Below are 24,186 nucleotides of genomic sequence, written 5' to 3'. Positions count from 1 at the left end.
ATGGAGTGAACTTTCGTGCCCGTTCGAAGATCGATGCTACGTAGGTGCACGACGATGGAGAATATTTTTAAACGTATTTACAATGGAAAATTGGTTAGTTTGCCGGGCAGGACGATCTCTCTGACGGCCGTCGTTAGATAATGCTCACGATGGATCGTAGATCGATCGAGGGCAGCGTGAACGCTGATTAAAGTTTCGCCCGAGCACGTTCCTCGAAGGAAATTTTCGAGAGATTATCTGGATTATGCACGGGAGGCGAGGTAAATTCGAATCGCCCAGGGCAAAGAGAACGATCGGAAAGCGATAGGACGAAACAAATTTCTCGTCGGCTGAACGAAGTCGTTCCGATATGCGCCGGGTTCTTTGCTGCCGCGTCAACCTAATTCGAGACGCTGGACGGGAACAAAGGAACGTAACAGCAAACTAACCCGATGAGAAAATATCTTTCCCGAGCTGTAATCACGGAAGACCTACTTAGACGTCGCCACGAACGATTTAACGAAAGGAATGCACGGGAAGGGATCCGCGCGATTAGAGAATCGTCGGGCGGAAGATGAAAGCGTGGGAAGATGAGTTCGGTTGATCGGATCAGTGTTGTTTCGGTCAGTTTACGAGCTCGCGGCGCGTAATATTTGGAGAAGAAAAGGGAAACCGACGGGGTCGAACTTTACGGAGACGGCTTAGTGACCTTTTGGTCAGCGGGCACGTCGCGATTACTATCGAGGAGTGGTGACCGTAATGTGAGAAGAGGAAGTGAAGAAATGACGGTGACTCCGTCTACTTCCGATGTGGCTGACAAGGCAGTATCGACGGACGATGGTGGCAGTGGAATGGAGGTGGTGCGTCTCGAAGCCGTCCTTGCTGCTTTGGTGGAAACAAAGGTGGAGGCGATCAAAGCTTCGAGTTTGGGAAAAAGGTCCGGCAGCGCGCCGACCAGTCCCCGACAGCTCAGGCTAACTTCCACCTCGACTGCCTCCTCCTCGCTGAATCATCACCATCAACATCGGAGGAAGAGCCATCATCATCACCACCACTATCACCATTACCACCATCACCATCAACATCATCGCAAGAGGCACGATTCCGCGCCGTGCGACGCGTTCATCGAAGATGACACGGAGCATCATCGACACAATTCCCATCATGGTGAGTGGATCTTACTTCTTCGTTGTTCCCAGCCTGCTTCCCTTGCAATATAATAGCGTGTTCACGTTTTAATAGATAAACTTTGTCCAACCAATATATAATCGAGACTAGTTTTTGATCAGAAAATGTTTTACGTAGAATAGAAGAAAAATTACCTTTCCATTTTCACCCAAAAACTGAAGAATAAAATGGGAATTCCCCTGAAGTTTTCAGTTGTATATTAGAATACTTTTTAACTCTCTAGTGGATTTTATAATAATTGTTTTATATATATCAATGTAACCATTTAAAAATTTATATAATTCTCCATCAGTTTATTATTTTTTAAACGTTTTAATAGTCAAGCTTTGTCCAATAAATATATAGTCGAGTCTAGTGTTTGATCAGAAAATGTTTTACGTAGAATAGAAGAAAAATTACCTTTCTATTTTTCCCAAAAAACTGAAGAATAAAATGGGAATTCCCCTGGAGTTTTCAGTTGTATATTAGAATACTTTTTAACTCTCTAGTGGATTTTATAATAATTGTTTTATATATGTCAATGTAACTATTTCAAAATTTATATAATTCTCCATTAGTTTATTATTTTTTAAATGTTTTAATAGCCAAGCTTTGTCTAATAAATATATAGTCGAGTTTAGTTTTTGATCAGAAAGTGTTCTATGTGAAATAAAAAAAAAATTACATTTTAATCTTTCTTCTCAAAATACAGAAAATCAAACAAAATGGGCATTCCCCTGGAGTTTGTATATTAGTATATTTTTTAGTATAATTTTGTACAATCCGTTCGATATTTTAAGCGACGGAATTCGGGGTGGCATTGACGAGTCCTCTAGAAAATAAAATTAGTTGAATCGATGGAAAATATTGACTCACAGAATGCTTATCCCATTCTTAGAACGGAAGAGATAAAAAAGAAGGCCAACTTAACACGCGGTAAATAAATTGTGACTTTCCTTCGCGTTTATAGCGACTGCCTTTTGTTCCTTCGTCTATCGTCGCTCTATTGTTTCACCTTCATTTGTCTCGAATTTCCAACGTACCAAATCGTTACTCGTACGCACAGATAAAATTTTATTCGAATAATGGCCGATGAATGGAAACGAATGTGAGACGATTTATTTCTGGCGTTCGTTCGATCGAATCGTTATTCGGAGTCATTCGAATTCTACTAAATCGTTTACGAAGTTGAGCAAACTTTGAATTCAATTTTCTCAAAAATTTTGTCCTCTTTTTATACGTAAAATCACCCCCTGTGCATATTATTGTTTAAAACACAGAGCCAACCTTCAAATTTTAGGAATTTCCCTATACCAAACGATACATCGCTGGAAACCACGTAGGTTTTTCTATTGTTTCGACACTATGATTCGACCTAGTTGCCTGGAATACTCCGCATACCATTAAGAGCGAAATCGTGTTTGGGTTACGGTTACAATCCGTGAAGTGGAGTAACCGGATTAACCTCCCTGGGGCACCGTACGCGCAAATGTTACGACAAAGTCTGTTATTCGCAATTTCGTTGCCCTGGAAGTGCCCACTCGGATTATCTTTCGCTTCTGTCCCTAGAACAGACTTTGCCCTACTAAATAAATCAGATTAGCGGGGCAAACACAGCGATTTACGAAAATATTCAGACCTTAGGTTCGACTTTAACCGTGTAAATTTCGAGGCAAAATTACAGGATGCTTTCGATTTCGATCAAAAACCTTCGAGCAAAGAAAGTTGGTTAGGTCAGCAGTTTCACTCTCATTTCCATAAAATTTATTGCTTTTTTTGAACAATAATGTGCTAAAATATAAAATACTAGCACCAGACGAGCTCGGTGGAAGGTTAAGGGGAATGTGGAACTATGAGAAAGTAGAATGAGGACAGCGTCGAGTAATTTTGCTTTATGAAGGCTGACTATAACGTCTGACCCAATACGACTCTGCATAGAAGGTCTTTTTTTTCTCGGTAAAATGCTAACGCAGATGGACGAATGGTCGCGTGTACATGCAATCGTTGATAACTCTCTGGAAACGTCTGAACATTTTCTAAAAAAGCACCCTTACATTTGAACTCGGATACGAAAACCTCTTTTCTCGTGTGTATATAAAGACACGTAGCAACTGTATTAGAGGCTTAGATAGGAACCTAATTTCCACCTCACTGTACAATTTTTTCGATAGTTCGATTGGTCTTTTATGTGGCCTTCCAAAAATCCATACGGCCGATAAAGCACTAAGATCTATTATTAACCAGTAACAAATACGAGAACCGAGCTTCCTGCTTTGCTCAAAAAAATGTATTATATCGATTTTCTTTACTCGTCAAAAACTATTTAACATCAAAACTTAATCGACGTTGAAAGTTCATAGTTGATATTTGTGTGTTGGAAAATCTTTTTTAAAAAGAGAAAGTGCAAAACATTTGGAACGATTGGTTTAATTGTCCCATCTTTACTGGTAAATTCTAGGGATGGAATTTCTAAATTTCACAAATTTGTTTCAACCAGGAAGGGGATGATTCTGCACGAAAAAAACCGTCGAAAACGCGAAGTAAAATTTTCTCGCAGAAGGCTTCGTTATCGAGAGAACTGAATTTGAATATTTATGGATCGCGTCTGACCATTATTTACCTTTTCTACTTATTCTGCCGTTCAAGTTCGTACTTCATTGCACGCGAACCAGTGGTTTTCCGAGTACTTGAAATATTCATGTAATGGAAATTCAAATCAGGGCAGAATTCACTTTGTCAAACCAAGTCGTGTATTTCATTATCCAAACGACTTGAATATGTCGATCGGATTAAGAAAACAGATTTGTAGAAAAACTCGATATGCAAAAGAATTTATATAGTTTTCTATTTCACACAGTTATTCTTAACTTAAGATATTTGAAATTTCCATGGTCTGTCACGATTTATGTCAGTTGATAGTATTCGTGGCTTCCGGGTCTAAACTTCACCCTTTGAGGAAGTGTTCCAACGTTTTACTTCAGGGGTCAAATAACACATTGGTATCGGTGTGTGTTGTGTGGTCTAAGTCTATTTAAGGAACATGTGTCATGGGTCATTGGTTACCAATCACTAAGTTCGTATCATGGCTCGCTAGTCACCAATCAGAGTTGTTTTTAACTGGCTGAACATTTTTCACGAACAAATAAAAAGATTCGCATACATTATCGAATCTGTTGATCGTCCAATTTTCACCTACGATGCTCTTTTTAAAAATATTTGATAAACTTTACTATTTAAGAGTTCTTCGGCTGTATCCCGAAGATTTACCGAAAGTTAACATTTTTATCCAGAGTTATCCACTTTCGTTCGAAACGAAAAATTGCTAATTTCACACGCCACTCGCGTGGAAACGAGATTAACAAGAGTTTATTTTTAGTTGCTCATAAATAAATAAAAGATGTATAAAAAGTGTGATGCGTCATTTGGTAAGCGAGTGTACGCGGCGTTTTTACTATGAAAGTTTACGTTGTGTCTCTTTATGTCTAATATTAACGTTATATGACTCTAAAAATAAATGTTATTGCATGTGGAAGTATATTGATGCAATTTATATTTTGACGTAGGGTTGACTTACGTCAAAGAACGGTTAGCGTAACATTGTAATGTAAATCGATAAATTACGCGCTGCGCTGAAACGAACATGCTTTTTCATCATACTCGACGCAATCGATAGCATCGGGCTGTGTTGCACGCGTTTCACCCTATTCTTTTATCTCCTTCTAAAATAATTATTTTCGTTGATATTTTTAAAAAATTTTCAAACTTAAAGACCAGCTGGTGCTACTCGAGTAGAAATATTTTTAAACGCGAGGTTTTGGAACGGATAACGAGCGGCGCACTTGTGGTTTGATTGCAGGCAAAGCGAGACGAAAAGCGTCGGAAAGTCCGCGACGTCCAAAAAAGAAACGTAAACATTCGAAAAGCCCAAATATTCTTCACGACGTGGTCCAGGACGTTCAGACCGGTCTCAATTCGCGTTTCGAGCTTTTCGGAACGGACGGCGACCAAGATCTCACATTGATAAACTTTGAAAGGACTCGAGAAACTCTCAGCGATTCCTGCGAATATCCGCAGTTGCACCGAAGTGCCTGCTACTTTCCCCAAAGTACAGCTCAATTGTAAGTACCACAATTATTTTTTTCATCTATAACGTGCAGCTAATTATCGTTCGTCCATTCCCAACGATTTTCGACTTTTATAGCAACAGATATAAAAAATAACTACGCGCCGTTGTCATTTTAAACTTACACGCGTTTTTTTTAACAATTTGTTAAGCCCCAGCTTTATGATTCGCACGATACGATTTCTCGATGTCGACCATTTTACCGAAAACGACTGACAACAGAATTTTAATTAACCAACGTTTAATCAGTTTTATTTTCCAATTCCGCGAAGCAGTTTATATTAAAACAGTTTCACCGGTTTTGCGCCCCCGTGACCCAGTTTTTTTCTATTTTCAATTTATGATAACACTGGTTTCGAGTATAAACAAGCACGTGACACCGAAGAGCCGCGTCTGACATTATCGTACAGTGGAATGTTTAACACGCATGTAACTCGTGTCACCTCCAGAAATACCTCCACTATCACAATACCGATATGGATCCATGCAATGTCATGCTTACTGCTCCGTACAATAGCATAGTGCAGTTTCCTACGACGTTTCGTGTCATGCTCGTTGACACACCATTTAGTCGGTACAGTAGAAACTACTGAAGTTGATAGTAACAAATTAACAATTCTACTACCAACGCGATAGACCTAGCGAGATTTTAATATTTAAAATACTTTCATTAAGAAGACCGGTATATCAACGACGATACTTCTCATTGATACTGCGCTAGATAGTCGAACCTCGATAATTGCACGAGAGCCTCATTAGTTGCGTTGCTTCGATACGTGGAGATGATGGTTGCCTGGCAACGAACGAAGTTGGAGGATAGTAATCGGTAGTAGTGACAATAGATATACCGTGCGAGGGAAGATCTTCCAGTGGATAGGTTACCCTGATTACTGGAGGCATTTCCCAATCCCATTTTCGTGCAATAATCGTGGCACTACTGTGGGATGCAATCAAACCCGAATCGATTGCGTTCAGACTCGCCAGTGAAAATGAATTTCCATGAAAACGCGCGAATCCTGCCGAATTTATGGACGAGAAAGGGGTAAACGTAACTCGTAAGCGTTTTCTCATTCTTGCAGAAAGATCCACTACGACAACGACGACAACTACGTGGCGTTAAACGTAGCTGACGAGTTAGAAGAGGAAGAGATCCTGAGTGGGATCGAGAAGGTCGAGGAACCTCGGGAGAAGTATCATCGACCCCGCAAAAAGCGGAAACGGAAACGGCATAAGGTTAACAACACAGGCCCTCGAGAGGAGCTCGTCGATCCCGAAGAACTTCCTCCGCGAGCACGTTGGACGATCGTCGCGACAGCTTGTCTGCTTCTCGCTATGTCTTTGCTGTTGGTTGGAGTGACCCTGAGGATGGCACCGATCATAGACGACATGGGTGAGTGACCAAACAATCCGAAAAGTTCAATTTGAAATTAATAAATTTCGTGCATACACGGACGTTGGAAATATTTCAAACGAAAAAGGATTCGCGGGTTCATCGAATGGCCATAAAACTTTTTGCATACACCCGATGTATCGTAAGTTTTTTTATTTTTAAGTCTGACCTAGTAACGAAAAATTTTTCAAAAAAAGAACCGGCTTCCATGCGAGACGTTACGCCCAAAGCGTTTGGAAGTATAATTATTCGCAAACGGTATACTTCTCTCGAGGTACACGCCCCTGGGGGTGTTGTCCTAAGCTCTGTCAACATGGATCCCAGAGAAAAAGTTTCTTGCGCCATTAGTGACGAGCATACCTCCCATACGCGTGCCTCCGTGATTCAAATAATAACGAAGAGGGGCCTAACTGTTCCGACTCTAATAAACCCCTGGTACGTCAGGGAGAATACGTTCATGACCTTGGGGTCAAGAAGGTTATAGGCCTCTGGCTTGAGCACTTAACGCTACGACGCAGAATCTACCTCTTTATCAGATTTAGGTTCTCGAAACAGTCACGAAGAACTTTCATTCCAAATAACTGTTTCTTTCTTTTTTCAACGTTCACGAAACTATTTCGGAAAATACGAGTATCGTAAGTTTATTGGAATTTAAAGTCTAAAAATAAGGCTTTTTAATTTCAATTTTAAACTCGATTTTAGGGGTTTCAGATTCTATATTTGAAGTTACAGAACTCTTAAATATTATTTGTCGAATCGATGTAATGAGACGATGCTATATTCGAATTAAAAGGGCAGGGAAGATTTCGATAAAAATATGATCAACGTTCGTAAATTTACCTCGATATAACACAGAATTACACTCTACCTCTTCTTTATGAAACTCAGGGCTTGGAAACTGTTATAATATAGATTTGAGGTCTCAAAACAGTCACGAAAAACTTTCACTTCGAATGATTCTTAGAAAGAACCGAAACTATACTATTACCATTCTTCCTTTTTTTAACGTCCACAAAATTATTTCGGAAAATACGAGTATCGTAAGTTTATTGGAATTTAAAGTCTAAAAATAAGGCTTTTTAATTTCAATTTTAAACTCGATTTTAGGGGTTTCAGATTCTATATTTGAAGTTACAGAACTCTTAAATATTATTTGTCGAAACGATGTAATGAGACGATTCTATATTCGAATTAAAAGGGCTGGGAAGATTTCGATACAAATATGAGCAACGTTCTTAATTTAATTAAACGGACGACATCGATTCAGATATTTTCTTCGATAAAATATTATAAACATTCTTAAAACGTTACATATAATTCCACACCACGACCGCGTTTAACCACTTACCGCGGTTTGTTAGTTCTTGTTATTGTACTTGGACGCCCGGTAATCAATTTTGCTAGTACCTCATTAGCGCGAGGTATCGACGTTTCCACTTTGATTCTGTTTCATTGTACTTCATGCGATTACACGTTTCAATCACTAACGCGAAGATGAAACTTCGTATAAATTAATACACGCTGTCGGAACTAAAAATGTCAGAAAAATATCATTTTAAACTCGCGCGCTTTAATGTGAGATATCTGTTATCGATAATCGAAGAATTTTTGAATTCTCAGCTTTACGATTCTCCACTCGGCCCGATAATATCTATTTAATTCTGTAACGAGGAATTATGTTTCACTGTGGTGCTTTAATATTCGTAAATGTGGATGAAATATGGCGCGGAAAAGTACATTTTGCTGTAGAAGTCTCACTGGAAAAATTCCAATAACCATGTGTGCTCGCTCGGAGGGTGAAAACTTGCAAGGGGAAGGTCGGAGACTGGACAACCTATATTTCAATGAACTCGTTATGGGATTAAAGGTCTGTACGTACCGGAAATCCTGTGCACAATATTAGCCGAATATATAGCAATGCATTTTGAATTCAACGACTCGGAAATTACGCTCGCCGATAACTCTACTTTACCATCAAGAATCGTAAAGCAGCTGCAATTTGGTATTTTACTTTTATCCGGGTTTAAATTCCCCTGGTGCAAACTTTCCCTTCGAATGGCAATATTTTATCTATCTTGACGTTGAAAATAAATGTAAAAACATTGTCTAAATCGTAAGTAATTTAATCGTATTCTTAACCTTTATATTTTAAATTATAATATAGCGCAAATGGCTTAACCCTTTGCACTCCGAATTATATTTCAATTTTGTTACCAGCAGCTCCCAACAAAAAAAAAATTATTAATAATTATGTATAATTATTAGTTTTATAATAAAAATTGACTATAGTGATATCTTAAAATGAAACACAATGAAATTCTTATGAAATAGCCTTATGGTATAAAAAAAAGTTATTTAATAATAAGAAAAGTTAATTTTTAGTTGGATAATACAAATTGACTATAGTGATATTTTAAAATGAAGTGACTCAATCGAGTTAAGTGTTTTATTTGAAATTTACCGGTTAAAATATCTGTTTTATTTACACTGTTGTTGCATTTTGTAATTTTCAAGATATCTCTTTGGTTTGGATTTGAAAAAGTGTCGACTGGAACTCGACAAAGGAGCTCCCGAGATAAAAATTGATGTCGAATCACACTCGACAAAGGAGCTCCCGAGATAAAAATTGATGTCGAATCACACTCGACATAGGAGTGCAAAGGGTTAAGGGTTGACGCATAATTATACTAATTGTTTGTGCTCTAAATATTGTAATATTTTAAACGAATCAATAACTGACGCTTCTATCATTCATATATGGGTGACATGACTTTTCACCAAGAAGCTAAAAAAATTAATCTCAAGATTAGACTAAATTAACAAAGCTGTAAAAGCAAATGTCTAAAAAACAAAGTTTCGTTTACGTGGACAATTCGAGGGGTTCGATCTGGCAGTCAAAAAGGATCCTTTACGAACGACTTGAAAATTAATACGATAATATTATAAAAATAAAATCCAGGCGCGTAAACAGCATTTTCGATCCATCGCGTGTCCTAAAAACACACGTTGGACGAGAGATAAATGCACACATATAAAGCTAAAAAATTAATCTCGCAATCTTAACCTTTATATTTTAAATTATCGTATAATGCAAATAAATTAAAGGTTGACGTATAATTATACTAATTGCTTGTGCTCTAAATATTGTAATAAATATTGTAATATTTGAAACAAATCAATAACTGACGTTTCTGTCGTTCATATATGGGTGACATGACTTTTCACCCAGAAGCTCAAGATTAAATTAAATTAACGAAGCTGTAAAAGCAAATGTCTATAAAACAAAGTTTCGTTTACGTGGACAATTCGAGGGGTTCGATCTGGCAGTCAAAAAGGATCCTTTACGAACGACTTGAAAATTAATCCGATAATATTATAAAAATAAAATCCAGGCGCGTAAACAGCATTTTCGATCCATCGCGTGTCCTAAAAACACACGTTAGACGAGAGACAAATGCACACACACGTAACGGGCGAGGTCGAAGATGCTGGGCGACTTTAAATTAAAGGCGCACGTCTGTGAATTCTCCAGTCAGCCGTCGGATTTCCGTGGTGCGACCGCGTTCAGGATTTCATTTCCCGATCCACCGCTCGAGCTTTTCGGCTTTCGTCTTTTGAGACGCGGCGATAAGCGCCCCGTGGACGGTTTCAACCTGCCAAACCCGGTGTCGGAGCATCGATTCCAATAGTGGTTTCTTCCGAGTGAAACGAGTGCCAAACGTACCCTATTAAACAAACGCTTTCGGCTCCTGCGTTCTATTTCCAATCGATGAAAGCTCGCCGCGTCTACGTACAGTTTGTTGAAGCTGTTACGCGCACAATAGGCCAGATCGGTCCCGTTGATTGCGAGAAAAGTAAATAATTCACGGAAGATACAACGCAATATTCTAAAGTGATTCGCCAAGTAACGTAAACTGTTTCTCGATTGTAGAACGAAACAGAATTGATGGTATTTGCGAGGTAACTGAACATCAACTGAAACTGAAGACGTTACACTTTGGATCTCTGAATTTCCTTCTCTCTTGATTATCTTGCAATGAAGATTTTAGGCTTCCAACTCATGGTTGTTTAAAAAATTGTAATTAGATCACTTTTTCGTGATGGATCACTTAAACCATCTTCTTTAGTCGTTATTTAACGTAAATAGGAGGTTCTACCTTTGAGAGGATCCCAGAGAGGTCATTTTCTCATTCAAAGTTATAATAGTTCGAATATTATCGACATTAAGGAAATGATTTTCTTATTTCGTAACGCCCACGAGTCTGGTGCAATCATCATGTAAACAGACATGACAAGGATGATGCACAGGAAGTCCTTTGTTCGAGGGATCCGTCCTGTGACATTTTCCATAAGCTTCTTCGTTGTGTGTGAGCCTACGGTACGTCGTGTCGTGACGTTGAAAATGATAGAAACGTACGAGGGAATTGTCTTCCATAGCTGGCATATGTATGATAAATCTATAAAAAATATCTGTAAAAAAAAGTAACCCTTGACATAATTCTCAACGATATAGAATTTTGCACAAAATCTTACCCGTCAAAATCAACACCGTTCCATTATGGAAACAGTTTTTACGAATTTCAAATTGCACGATTCCGTCTGTCAAACAGAATAATAAAATTTTTTCGTACGATGTCTCATTCTTGGGAAAATTTATTTTGAAAATTCGTCGCGTATACACACACATTTAACGAATGACACTTTAGATAATACGAGATACGAAAATCAGAAATATCGAAGAGTTCGGGGAAACGTTCGTGAAATGTTTCATTTAATAAATCAATTTTGTTCGTGAGATTCCTCGCGGTCTCGACTCGAATGGGACGCCCCGAGAAATACTTAGAAACGTCCAAAGAGTTTTGTCGTGGATGCAAACATGTATTTACAACGCCGTGATTGCAGCAGCATTTTTAATACCGACCAAAGCAGGTTTCAATTAGGGAAGCATTCAGGCAGAAGTTTACATTGGAAAGGTGAAAAGCGGGTAGAGTCTATTGTTCGGTCCGTATCTTGTGTGACCCACAACCACACTATACAACTGGTAATATCAGTCGATGGTGGACTACTTTCACCATTATTTATTGTTCCCTAAGAAACGAATGGGAAACCGCGGCTAACGGAACAACTGGAAACGTTTAAACCTGAAAATTTGCCGATATCTCTCGTTAAATGTTCATACGGAATTGCATAAGTCAACGAAACTCGATCGTAAACGTAAAATCTGTTCAGAGAATCAAATACACAGAAAAATATATAAATAGATGATAGGAATTGAAACATTCATAAAACATTATTAATAATATCGGAGTCTGCAGCTGGCAGCCAAGTGGAATTCACTCACGAATTAAAATCCGTATTGATAGAGCTAAATCTAGATGACCCAAATAATTATTTCATACCGGCGGGAGACCTGAATGCACGTCACACAGTCTGGCAAAACACAGTCATGAAAGTTAATGATACAAAATTAAAAATAGAACATTTTGAATTATGATACCTTCCATTCTATCGTGTTGGAAAATCACCTTCAAACAATCACTATAGTTTCGACGTTGTCCCGTGAATCTCAATAATGCGTATAAAATAAAAAAAAAAATTGTTTGCCTTAATATTTTCAATATTATACCATTACTCTTAAACTGTTCGAATTGATCGAATGTTTTTTTTGTAATTTCGGAAACGTAAATATTTCGAAAGGGTGTATCTTATATTTTTCGGGGTGAAAAATGGCGCATTATTGGATAATGGAATAAACAGATGCTCGTATATAGTCGTTGCAATTCCCAGTTACATTTCATGCTGTTTGTGTCATCCGTTATGCTTGTCGCCCGCTTGTCCCCGTGTCTCGAATACTGTTGACATTATTATGCGAATGTCCTTACAACGGCGGGAGCTGCTATATGCTAATATTGGTAATGAGTACACGAGTACTATCGATTATCAATATTTAATGCTCTACAATAAGAGTGATAGAATTTCGGGTCACATTAAACCCCCATTTTGGTAACCGGAGTACCGATTTCCATACTTTTAATTCTGTATTTTTATAACCCAACGAAAACAATTTTCACTCGTTGCATATTAGTACAAGTATAAACTTTCGCTCTATCATTCTTATTTAACAACTTAGAAGAAGGTTGTTGGCAGAAAATGATTCGTTATCGATTACAATAAACTCCATTCCTATTAATTTTATTTATTATATCATCGTTTCGCTACACGTAGGAACGATTAATATTGTAAATCTGATTTGACGATTTATAGACTAGATTTTCCGTCGTTAGCACCAGCTGCGTTCGGGAACGAAGGATAAACGAAGAAAAGTGAGTGGTCGTTAGGCTAGATAGATCGGAACCAAGAGAATGGATCAATTAAATCCAGGTTCCTCTTCTGGCCAGCAATTTCCTAAGGCTAGCACGCTAGGCTAGACAATCTGGGCCGAGGAAATTCAATTTTCTTACTTACGACTCTTATCGATCGCTGCTCGTGTTACATTACCTATCATTGTGGAAATATACTGATTGTTTAACATCACGATAGGCAACAATATGCCAATTATGGGACAACGTACTTAAAAAATTTCACCCTCGAATGTTTTCTGTTCAAACAGACTCTCGACGTCCCCTGCTTTATTTCACGCAGTTCTGAAAACAAATTTACATAGTGCACGATCCATCTGTTATGTTTACTCTATATCTTCGTGTTCAGATTCTAGAAACTGTAAGTCACGTTGGGGGAATAAAGAAAATTGTAAATAACTATAAAAGTTTTAAACCCCCGGGCGGTAAAGAGCCAAAAAATAAGAAACCAATTATATTCGACGATGTAAATAAATAGAAAAATAAATTTTGAAAAGTTCTTTCGCGATTTTATAGTGATTACTATCGTAGGAATAACACGGGGCCGCGATCTTTCGACATCTTCCGTTGCTCCATCGTGTGAATATTCAAATAACTTGGACTAGGTCGGTAGACGTGGATTTTCTAAATATTTGGCCAAGTATGTTTATCGACGTGTTCATGGTAGCTACATACATACGTGGTAGAGAGTAACAAGCTCAGACATAACTGTATACACGAGAAGGGTCGAGGGGAGAAAAGAGACAGGGATAGCGGATAGGCAGCTTGCTAGATCCGTCGCTAAAAATACGCGTCGCAGCAAACTCAAGGGTGACGTCCACTATATAGACACGACGTATTTAGCTGCCCTTAGTTATTGCATTTTCATTTTTCTTCTTTCCAGTTGTTGTTTAAAACTGACTTTCCTTTAAAACAGATTCCACGCAGGGCTGTACCTTTCGTGCTCGAGGAGTTCTCTAAAATTGTACTTGTTGTTCGTGAAACACATTTGCAGAAGTTTAGATGTCGTAAATTGGGATAACTCTGCCACGACAGTGGTGGACCCAAGTATTGGCACAGTACGCGATTTGGTATAAAATCGTTAAAAACTATCGAGAAAATTATTTGTTTCGCTTTTTTTTTGTATGTATCTTTATTTACAATATCTCATTTACCTGTACACAAAGGCAGAAAATCTGTTTTATTGTCATCTGATACCTGGACAAAAGTTTTGGCACATTTTATATAACACCGTATTAAACTATAATTTAATATTTTCTAACATTTCCTCTTCATTTCACTATTTCTTTTAATCTATTTGACATAGAATGGAACAACTTCTTTGTTAAATCTGATTTTAGACCATTCTGCTGAAATTATTTGTTCTAATTTCGATTTATTCGAAACGTCGTGTTTACGAATATTTTTTTCCAATTGACATCAAATATTTTCAATTTGATTAGGATCCGGTCTTTGGGGAGGTGTTTTTAGTAGTTACTAACTGACTAACTAACTAACTGACTAACTAACTAACTATCTAACAAACTAACTAACTAACAGCAAACTAACTAACTAACTCATATACTAATTATGTAACAGACAAACTCACTGACAAACTAACTAACTAGCTAACTCACTTACTAAATAGGGGAGGTGTTTTTAAAGTGTGTCCTGTGTTGTAAACAATCTGTATATGCCATATATGCAGGTGCACTATCTTGCTGAAAATAAAAGTTTGCTGGTAACTTTAATTTTTCTGCACTTTTCTTTAAATTTCCTTTTAAGATATTTAAATAAGATTTGACTGAGTCTTCGATGAACCCTAGTTCCCCAAGTCCGGATGAGAACATACACCCCCATATACAGACTCCACCACCTCCATATTTGACAATAGCTTTGGAGGTTCTTCGCGTTCAATTCGGTATTATGTTTCCTTCACACTAATACCCACCCATCCGATTTGAAAATATTAAATTTACATTCATCAGAGAACAAAGCTTGGCCCCAAAAGTAATTATCATTGTTCAAAAATTCTTTTGCAAACTCTAATCGTTTCTTTTTGTTCACTTCACTGGTGTACGGTTTTCTTCGAGCGACGCATGCAGAATATCCAGCACTGTTAGAAATTCTATGAACTGATATTTTTATCATAATCTTTTGCAAATAGTGTTGCAATTTCTGAAGAATTTATTCGCGAATTTTGTTTTATTATATTAATTATTTTCCTTTTCTATCTTTTCTCCTACCTCTGAATAAGATTTGCCTTGCTCATATAACTTAAATATTATTTTTCTTCTTTCTGGTTTAGATTCTTTCTTTCCTTGACATTTTCAAAAGAATCGTGAAAACAACAATTAGAAACACAATCAGATTCGCAGACAACAATTGAAATGACTGTTTGAACAAGAAACTAACACTATATTTCCCAAAAAGTGTAAATAAAGATTTTCAAATGTCTGCCACTACTTTTGCCCAGGTATCAGACTTTCATTAATTACATGATTTCTATTTTATTAATTTTGTTCTGCCTTTGTGTTCAGATAAATGAGATATTGTAAATAAAGATACGTACAAAAAAGAAGCGATGCAAACAATTTTTCTAATATCTTTTAACGTTTTTATATCAAATCGCGTAATGATTATGTCGACCACTGTGTAACCGTGACATAAATTGCTTTCGATGTCGATAAACCACTGACCAAGGAATACGATTCTCCAAAAGATCGAATCAGCCAATGATGTCAACGCAAAGAGACAATATAAACCGACGATTATCTCGCTCGTCGTCGGAGCGAGTGGTATTTCGTACGAACGATGCACCGATCGAAACCTCTTACAATTCGTCGTACAATTGTGATACCTTGTGCCCGTCGGAGAACAGTTATTTCTACTCTTCGTGCCAAGATACCAACAGGTTCCAACCGAACGATAGGTCAGCCCTTCGTCTGCCGATCCTCGACGACGAACAACGATACAACGTATGCACTGGTTCGAAACCCAGTGGCCAAAAACAGGACAGAAACAGTTTGGAACTCGATCAACGATCCAGCCGTCGTTCCAGCGTGCAATCCAATCGTTCGAGGATAAACAATTGCAACAGAGCAACGCCGTTAGGTAGGAAACAATCGAGTCATCAGACTTTTCGATCGATGGGGAAACGGACGCAGTTTGTTACCGCACACGTTCAGTGACGTAATAACGATTCCGCGTTCGCGGATTAATTGTATCGACCAGTCGATGGCGAACAGTACGAAACGCAGGTGTCCAGCAATTAAAAGAAATAATAATTGCCCCGAGGAGAAGGTGCAATTTTTCAGTTTCGATTCGTGATTCCACAATTTAATAACAGGAAGATTGCAGCGGGGCTTGAATTGATTAGAAAATAATTTGCTCGACTTTATTCAACGTGTTCAGTGTGTTCTACAAGTAAAACTGAGTATAAAAAAAAAATCCCTAGATGCTTTGTTAAGAAGTTATAACAAAAATATGAACTGTGAAACTCAGAATGAGATTCAGGACATTAAAATAGGGGAAAAAATTAATAATAAAATGAAATCAATCTTTTGCGAGCATTCGATATCGTGAGTTTCTTTGCAATTTATTGAATATAAACTGGAACGATAATTCAAAATTTTATGACAGCAAGAGGTTATCATCGAAGAAAGAATACTTCAGCTCCCAAGATAAATGATAGAAACTAAACTCTGATAAAGAAATGTTTAAATTCTCCGCATAATTCTACGTTGAAATTATTTTTTCGTTCCTCAAGTAGCAGTTGCTCTCTTTAACACTAGAACTATCAAACCAGTCAAAATGACCCATTCGTAATTTCTAATAAAAACAGTAAAAAAATTACTCGGCTGAATTTTTGGAAATTTACCATAATTTTCTATAAGAGAATGAATAAACACTTATTTCCATTGCATTATACATTTCCTCACGTACCTATCGTTTCAATTTTCTTGGTACAAATAAACACTTTATAACTGTCGATAGTTCTAGTGTTAAACAAAATTTTAGTAAATAAAAGAACTTTAACATTTATTTAATTTTTTTGCTATATAACACTTTAGTCTTATCTTTACTTGTAGAACACACTGCTGAATTGTGTACGGAAAAACGCGGAACACCCTGTATATTTATTTACAATCTTTGCGATTTATTCCGCCTTAAAGTATAGCGTCTTTTGTCGTTGGGAAAAGTCTAAAAATTGCTGGTAACACAAAATGTCGTTATAAATCTTGGGTATAACTTTGTCAGGAAATTAAAGGAAGTACAGTAATACCCCGAACAATGCTCCGAATCCGTACTTCGCCGAGACATTTTCCGAGAAACTATTCCAGGAATTGGCTGCCGTTATCTGTCTCCGACTTGATCGCCTTTGTGTTCATTGGGGACGAGAGTGAGAACAGTGAGAGCAGATACGGCGAGCCACAAAAAATAAATGCATACGAATCACGTAATCGATAATAATTAAAGTACAAAAATTGTTTGCTCGGTGTAATTTAGAAAAAAAAAAATAGAAGAAATAGCTCGAACAAAAATATTGAAGGAACGATGATTCGAATAGGTCTAAGCGATATCGGAAACAACTGAAATAACGAAATTGAACGGTCAGAGTAACTTGAGAATATGGTCTCCAGGCAATGGTAGAAGAAATAGCTTGAGCAGGACAACGAGACCACGAAGAGCAAGCACGTCTCGTAGGAGGGATTCCGTTCAGCCTATAAAAACCGAGATAAAGGAAGTGGAAAAGGTCGCGGAAAGCGTTCAGGATTTGGAGGAAGCGAGACGCCATCGAAGAATCACCGTGATCATCCTGGGAACGTTTCTTTTCCTCCTGGTGGCGGCGGTTCTCGCCGTGGTAGTTACTTTAACGCACAGCACATTCTCAAGATCCGCCGTTGGCTCGAAGGAACACCGACTTTCATGTAAATAACGATTTCAAAATAATTTCGCGGTTAAATCCGATGTTTATTAACGACGAGAAAACGAGAAATGGGAATACGTGTTTCGGTAAATGTGATTTTCTTTCAGAGATGCTTCTAATAACAATATTAAAAATGATAGTTCTTTAAAAATAAAATACTAAAGCAAACTGTTTTTAGTAAATAACAACCTTTAAATTCATGAAAAAAGATATTTGCGATGTTATTCGATCCCAAGACTCGTAACTTTCGAAAACAATGTAAAGAAGACCTTCACGAACAGACTTCCACAGGAAAAATGTATTCCGTTTATGATTATTTTCTTTTCAAGTTGCGTGCACGTTTCTTTTGACATTGCATCTATCCTACAAAGTTCCAAGAATACGTACAAACTCATTGTTTATGACAGAAATAGTTAAAGAGCGACTGTTTCACAAAGTTCTGTTTGAGATTGATCGGACTTTCTACACCCACTGTACGTTTATTCTTGTCTATGATGTTTTGGAATGTTCGAGCCGACATAATGATTTTCCGCACCTATTTCGCATAAATGCCTTAGTATGTGCGACCGTGAACGACGCTCGAGGAAGAGTAAGGGTAGCGTTCAACTATTATATCCGCCATTTCTCCCCCCGGTTCGCCACGAGTGTTTCTATAACCTGGCTAAAGGGTAAATGTCTCTGTACTACCCCTTCTCCTTTCTTCGCAAACTCAAATAGCAAACGAAACGTTTAATCTTGACTTTAAAAATCGCTGACGTTTGCTGTGAACATTTAGGGTGTCCTCGAACTGGAGATTAAACATTAGGGGTGAAATAATAATGGTACATCAAATCACTTAGTTTCTTTGGAGTATGAATAAATGTTACAAGTTTGGAAAGAAAAAATATTGGTTTCCAGTCTCGTGCGATTTAACACTAGATTTAAATAAAAATTTAAAGTTCCTAGTATACATCTAGGGAAAAATTAATTGCATCAAATTGTGCATCCTTCAAAACCATTTAATTTTTATTTGTCAAATATTTATCAAGATATTTGAATGGTGAAAGTTTGTGAAACACTATATTGTAATTTTTTCAAAAATTTTTTTTTAGTGAAATTATTGACATGATGAGTTTAGCGTCCAACTATTATATCCGCCATTTCTCCCCCCAGTTCGCCACGAGTGTTTCTATAACCTGGCTAAAGGGTAAATGTCTCTGTACTACCCCTTCTCCTTTCTTCGCAAACTCAAATAGCAAACGAAACGTTTAATCTTTACTTTAAAAATCGCTGACGTTTGCTGTGAACATTTAGGATGTCCTCGAACTGGAGATTAAACATTAGGGGTGAAATAATAATGGTACATCAAATCACTTAGTTTCTTTGGAGTATGAATACTACGAGTTTGGAAAGAAAAAATATTGGTTTCGAGTCTCGTGCGATTTAACACTAGATTTAAATAAAAATTTAAAGTTCCTAGTATACATCTAGGGGAAAATTAATTGCATCAAATTGTGCATCCTTCAAAACCATTTAATTTTTATGTCAAATATTTATCAAGATATTTGAATGGTGAAAGTTTGTGAAACACTATATTGTAATTTTTTTCAAAAATTTTTTTTTAGTGAAATTATTGACATGATGAGTTTAGCGTCCAACTATTATATCCGCCATTTCTCCCCCCAGTTCGCCACGAGTGTTTCTATAACCTGGCTAAAGGGTAAATGTCTCTGTACTACCCCTTCTCCTTTCTTCGCAAACTCAAATAGCAAACGAAACGTTTAATCTTGACTTTAAAAATCGCTGACATTTGCTGTGAACATTTAGGGTGTCCTCGAACTGGAGATTAAACATTAGGGGTGAAATAATAATGGTACATCAAATCACTTAGTTTCTTTGGAGTATGAATACTACGAGTTTGGAATGAAAAAATATTGGTTTCGAGTCTCGGGCAATTTAACACTCGATTTAAATAAAAATTTAAAGTTCCTAGTATACATCTAGGGAAAAATTAATTGCATCAAATTGTGCATCCTTCAAAACCATTTAATTTTTATTTGTCAAATATTTATCAAGATATTTGAATGGTGAAAGTTTGTGAAACACTATATTGTAATTTTTTCAAAAATTTTTTTTTAGTGAAATTATTGACATGATGAGTTTAGCGTCCAACTATTATATCCACCATTTCTCCCCCCGGTTCGCCACGAGTGTTTCTATAACCTGGCTAAAGGGTAAATGTCTCGTACCCCTTCTCCCTTCCTCGCACGCAGCTCGAATTCAAGTAACAAAATCGCTATGAAATATATGGATATACATATGTAATTTATTGTATCGTGTCGCAACTAGGTCAGTCGGAAGTAGGTTAGACGTTTCGGAAGGTTACATTCGTTCTATCATGCGGTAGACGGCATAATGATTCTGCGCACATATGTTGCACACCCGTCAACCGCCTTAACGCGTCAGACCGAGATGTATGCGAAGAATGGGCAGGAAAGAGCATAACTTTAACTACAGACTAGCCATAGAAGAAACTGGACGCCCAATGGAAATTAGTGCCGATCAAACAAGCACTCCGCTCGTAAATTTTAATTGTTTTCGGAGTTTAACGCTACATTTGGGGAACTCGAATATTTCAGAGGTCTCAGATACCATACATGTGCTTATAGAGCTCGTAAATGCCATTTGTCAGCAATTTAAGTTTAATTTTATCGGTGCAATGATACGAATACACAAGTATTATTGTATAGTGAGTAAATATTAGTTTTTGGATCCATATGCCCTTATACTCTTTAAAAATTCAAGTACACGATCAGAACAATTATCTAAAGCACCATTCTGTGAAATCGAGCCACAAGTATTCGAACGATGATGTACTCCTAATTGAAATTTACACAAACTGTACGATATAATAAATATTTTGAAATTGTCGTATATTGTCGTGAGAATAACACTTAAAAATTCCATTTAAATTAAGTAACACGTGTCCGAGTTAGAAAGACTTATTAGATTTAATAGCATATCGTAGGTCACAAAAGTATTCGAGCTGTATATTTAACATTAGTTAATAGCAACATTAATTGTACTAATCAAACGTTTAGGATGAAACTGACCCTCCTATTGCTGTCAATTTCGATGCACAAGCAATTGGATCTTTTCTAATTTCTCGAATTACTGTCTTTTCTTCTCTCCCCGTTAACATTTTTGATCGACCACAGCAGTATTTATTTGCAATGATTTCTTCGTTATTCATAGTGAACCGTGGACTTACTCCTGTCTATAAGATTTTCCTTCTTTGTACCATTTTATTATCAATTCTCTCTCTGACTTTTTCCGATTCATTTTGCAAACAATTCGATTTTAAATAAATTGAACAGTGTTTTTCTTAGACCAATTGTGTATGAATGTTTGTTTACATTCGCCATTAGCTAGAAATATTATTAATACGACGGTTACCCTCACAGTTCGAACACTTTTGCGACCTACGATATTAAATCTAATAAAGTCTTTCTACCTCGAATACGTGTTGTTTGATTTCAATGAAATTTTTACATGTTATTCCCATATATTCCCCATATGCAACATATATGACAATTTCAAAATATTTACTATACTGTACGGTTTGTGTAAATTTTAATTGGGAATACGTCATCGTTCGAATACTTTCGCGAGCCTGTGTATATAATTTTCTCGAAAAAATTTGTATTTAACAGATTCCCGGTACAGTTGTACGCGTAGAATCGTCCTCTCTTTTTTTTTTTATTGTACCGCCATTTCCGCCGCGCTCGGTATAAGTAAATCATCTCCGGATTCATCGTTATCAAATGATTTACTGTTTCAGTGCGCAAGGAAAACGAGGAGCTGTTAAATTCTCTGAACAGAGATTTCACGGTCGAAAACACGACGATGCCTCCCTAAGGAAGACGTTTTCAGTTTCCAGGGCAGAACAATTGTTTCAAAGGAGTTCAAGAGCAAAAAAAAAAAGAAAAAAATAGAAGGAAGGAAGCGATAGTCCGGAAGAGAAGAAGAAGAAGCAAGGATCGCGACGAAGACTCGAATTCTTGGCGTCAGGATCGTCGCTTTTTCCTGAAAGCGGCCAGGTTTTAGTACGATTTACGATTGTCTTCGATAAATTTTAAACGCAAGAAGATATCGAGTTTAGTTAGTTAAGTGTTATTATGGTACACGGCTAACTTGTTGACTCCGCCGATGATACAAACTTCTAATTAGATCTGCAACATGGTAGAATAGATGCTGTAATTTTGTCCCGCCATTGTTCCCAAGGCATGTGAGCGCAAGAGATTTGTTACGATGATACGAAATTGTGTTATGCGTTTGCTCGCTGTACGGAAACTTCTGCTGAAAACGGGTACCCGAATCTGAATTTTGAAGAACCGATCGAAAAGAAGATTCGACGGCGAATCGATCGCTTTCGTACCGCGATGTTAAGGACGATGTTGAAAAAAATTGATCGTATATTGTATCTCGTCCTCCTTTCGTCTGAACTTAAATGTGTTGCAGCTCCTGTGATCAGTCGGAGGGGTAAGTCGCCATTTTACTTTTACGCGATCGATTAGAAAACTCAGACACACGGAAGCTGGACTGTTTTCACCGATTTTTGTTTGTTTCTCTGAAAAGCAGCAATAATATTTTGCTTTAAAGTTTTCCACCTGTAGAGTAAATTTTCCTAGAAATCATTGAAAACTACCAATTTCGGGGGACAATGTTTTTTCATAAAATTTCAGAAACTGCAAATGATGGGCTGCAACATATTTGCATCAACGCAAAACACCCCCACATCGAGTACGAACGTGATCGATTCGTCGCAAAATGGTACGTAAAATTGTTGAAAGAAGAGATCGAAATATAAATATTTTTGCAAAATAAAATAGTTCCGTTTTCATTCGAGTAGGGTGCTTGAGCTCCTGAGACAGACAATTTTAAAATGTAGCGTTTGTACCTGAAAATTGAATACATCTATCACGTTCGTTTCGCGATTCTAAATTCTAATTAATTTCAGACCACGTTATTTCAAAGTAAATAGTTTTACTAATCGATTCCTTCAGTCGCCGTTCTGTTGTATGAACTTCCTGATGATGGCAATCTGTTTAAACAGAGTGTTTTCGAAAGTGTGGAACCGTTTCTCGAAATCGATTCACGCGATGGTATAAAACGAAAATGTTTTCTGCCATTTTGTAGGTACGAAGCTTCGTTGTCGATTTAAATTTACGGCTCGTAATTTCCGGCGTGCGCTATTTGAATTTCAGTTAACGCCGCGCTCGTCCACGTTCGCGCACTCCACAAAAGAAACACGCAAAAATACCCACACGCACACATACGCACAACTAAACGTAACTAAAAATTCAACAAAGAACTCAAACTCCAACAAATTTAAGCTCGTTACTCACAATCGATAACGAAGTCTCAAATCGCAAAATGGCGAGGATCCGGAACAAAGTCCACATTGCTAACATCCTGTACGAGACCGAAATAGTCTTCCATTTTGAAGTTACATTTAATACATTCTATTTAAATAAAGCAGTTGTTATTAATCGTCGACGATTAGAAAACTAACCAGAGTAATCGTTGTTGTCGATTATGATATAATCGATTCTGAAATTCTATCATTCCAGTGTCGCTTTTCAAGTTAGATGAAAAGGAACTAAATTTCGTTGTCAAAAATACTCGTTTCCGATTTCCAATAATTAGTTAAATGAACATGAAAGTAAACGTGTGATTTGAATTAGAATCGATACGAATGAAGCACAATTAATTTACTGTCCAATTAAATTTTAATTGGTACTTCCTCTGTGCACTTTAAATAGGACTGACATTGATTAATATTTAAGTCAAAGACTGAATTCTTTGAACAAGTGTTATTTATCTTACTCTATAAATAATTTAGTTGGCCGGGAGCCAATCCGAACCGCACAGGACTCGATACCTTAGTCATCGATCTTCTTAACATTCGCATTTATTGATAGTCTCCGGGTAGATCGTTTTACAAAGTACATATTTCGTAGCGAAAGACTCGGTATATAGAATTATTTTCTTAAGGCAGTGCCATAATAAAAATCACTTGTACAAAAATTCGCATCCCCCGAACATAGATAACCCTAAACATTTTAGTTAGGCTTGCATAGAAGGATCGATATATAATAATAATTTTATAGGATATTTTAACAAGTTACAACTCATTATCGATAATCATTTATATTACTCATAGTAATATAAACGACACTAATCGTAGCGGCGCACAAAAGTTGACGGAGAACCTAAT

General features: G+C 37.1%; 1 protein-coding gene across 2 annotated transcripts; it reads left to right on the top strand.

Moving 5' to 3' along the window:
- The first annotated feature begins 161 nt into the window (after positions 1 to 161).
- LOC122397128 (transcription factor MafB-like) lies at positions 162 to 23,949 on the top strand. 2 transcript variants are annotated; one of them, XM_043396039.1, is made up of 5 exons: positions 162 to 1,146; positions 5,003 to 5,264; positions 6,349 to 6,659; positions 17,641 to 17,928; positions 21,748 to 23,949. In XM_043396039.1, the coding sequence occupies exons 1-5, from the start codon at positions 762 to 764 to the stop codon at positions 21,822 to 21,824; spliced, it is 1,323 nt and encodes a 440-aa protein (XP_043251974.1). In that variant the 5' UTR covers positions 162 to 761; the 3' UTR covers positions 21,825 to 23,949. The 2 variants fall into 2 exon arrangements, with proteins under 2 accessions (XP_043251974.1, XP_043251976.1); XM_043396041.1 differs by lacking the exon at positions 17,641 to 17,928.
- Positions 23,950 to 24,186: the final 237 nt, after the last annotated feature.

The sequence above is a fragment of the Colletes gigas genome, unplaced genomic scaffold (genome assembly GCF_013123115.1).
Source record: "Colletes gigas isolate AHSC1104 unplaced genomic scaffold, ASM1312311v1 Colletes_gigas_Sc00009, whole genome shotgun sequence".
NCBI classification, from domain to species: domain Eukaryota; kingdom Metazoa; phylum Arthropoda; class Insecta; order Hymenoptera; family Colletidae; genus Colletes; species Colletes gigas.
Note: the sequence above shows the minus strand (reverse complement) of the source record. Positions and strands in the feature narration are given on the sequence as shown.

Coding starts and splice junctions, on each gene's coding strand:
- LOC122397128 (XM_043396039.1), top strand. CDS start 762: ATGACGGTGACTCCGTCTACTTCCGATGTGGCTGACAAGGCAGTATCG. Junction 6,660..17,640: donor ACCGATCATAGACGACATGG/GTGAGTGACCAA, acceptor TATGGTCTCCAG/GCAATGGTAGAAGAAATAGC. Junction 17,929..21,747: donor GAAGGAACACCGACTTTCAT/GTAAATAACGAT, acceptor TTACTGTTTCAG/TGCGCAAGGAAAACGAGGAG.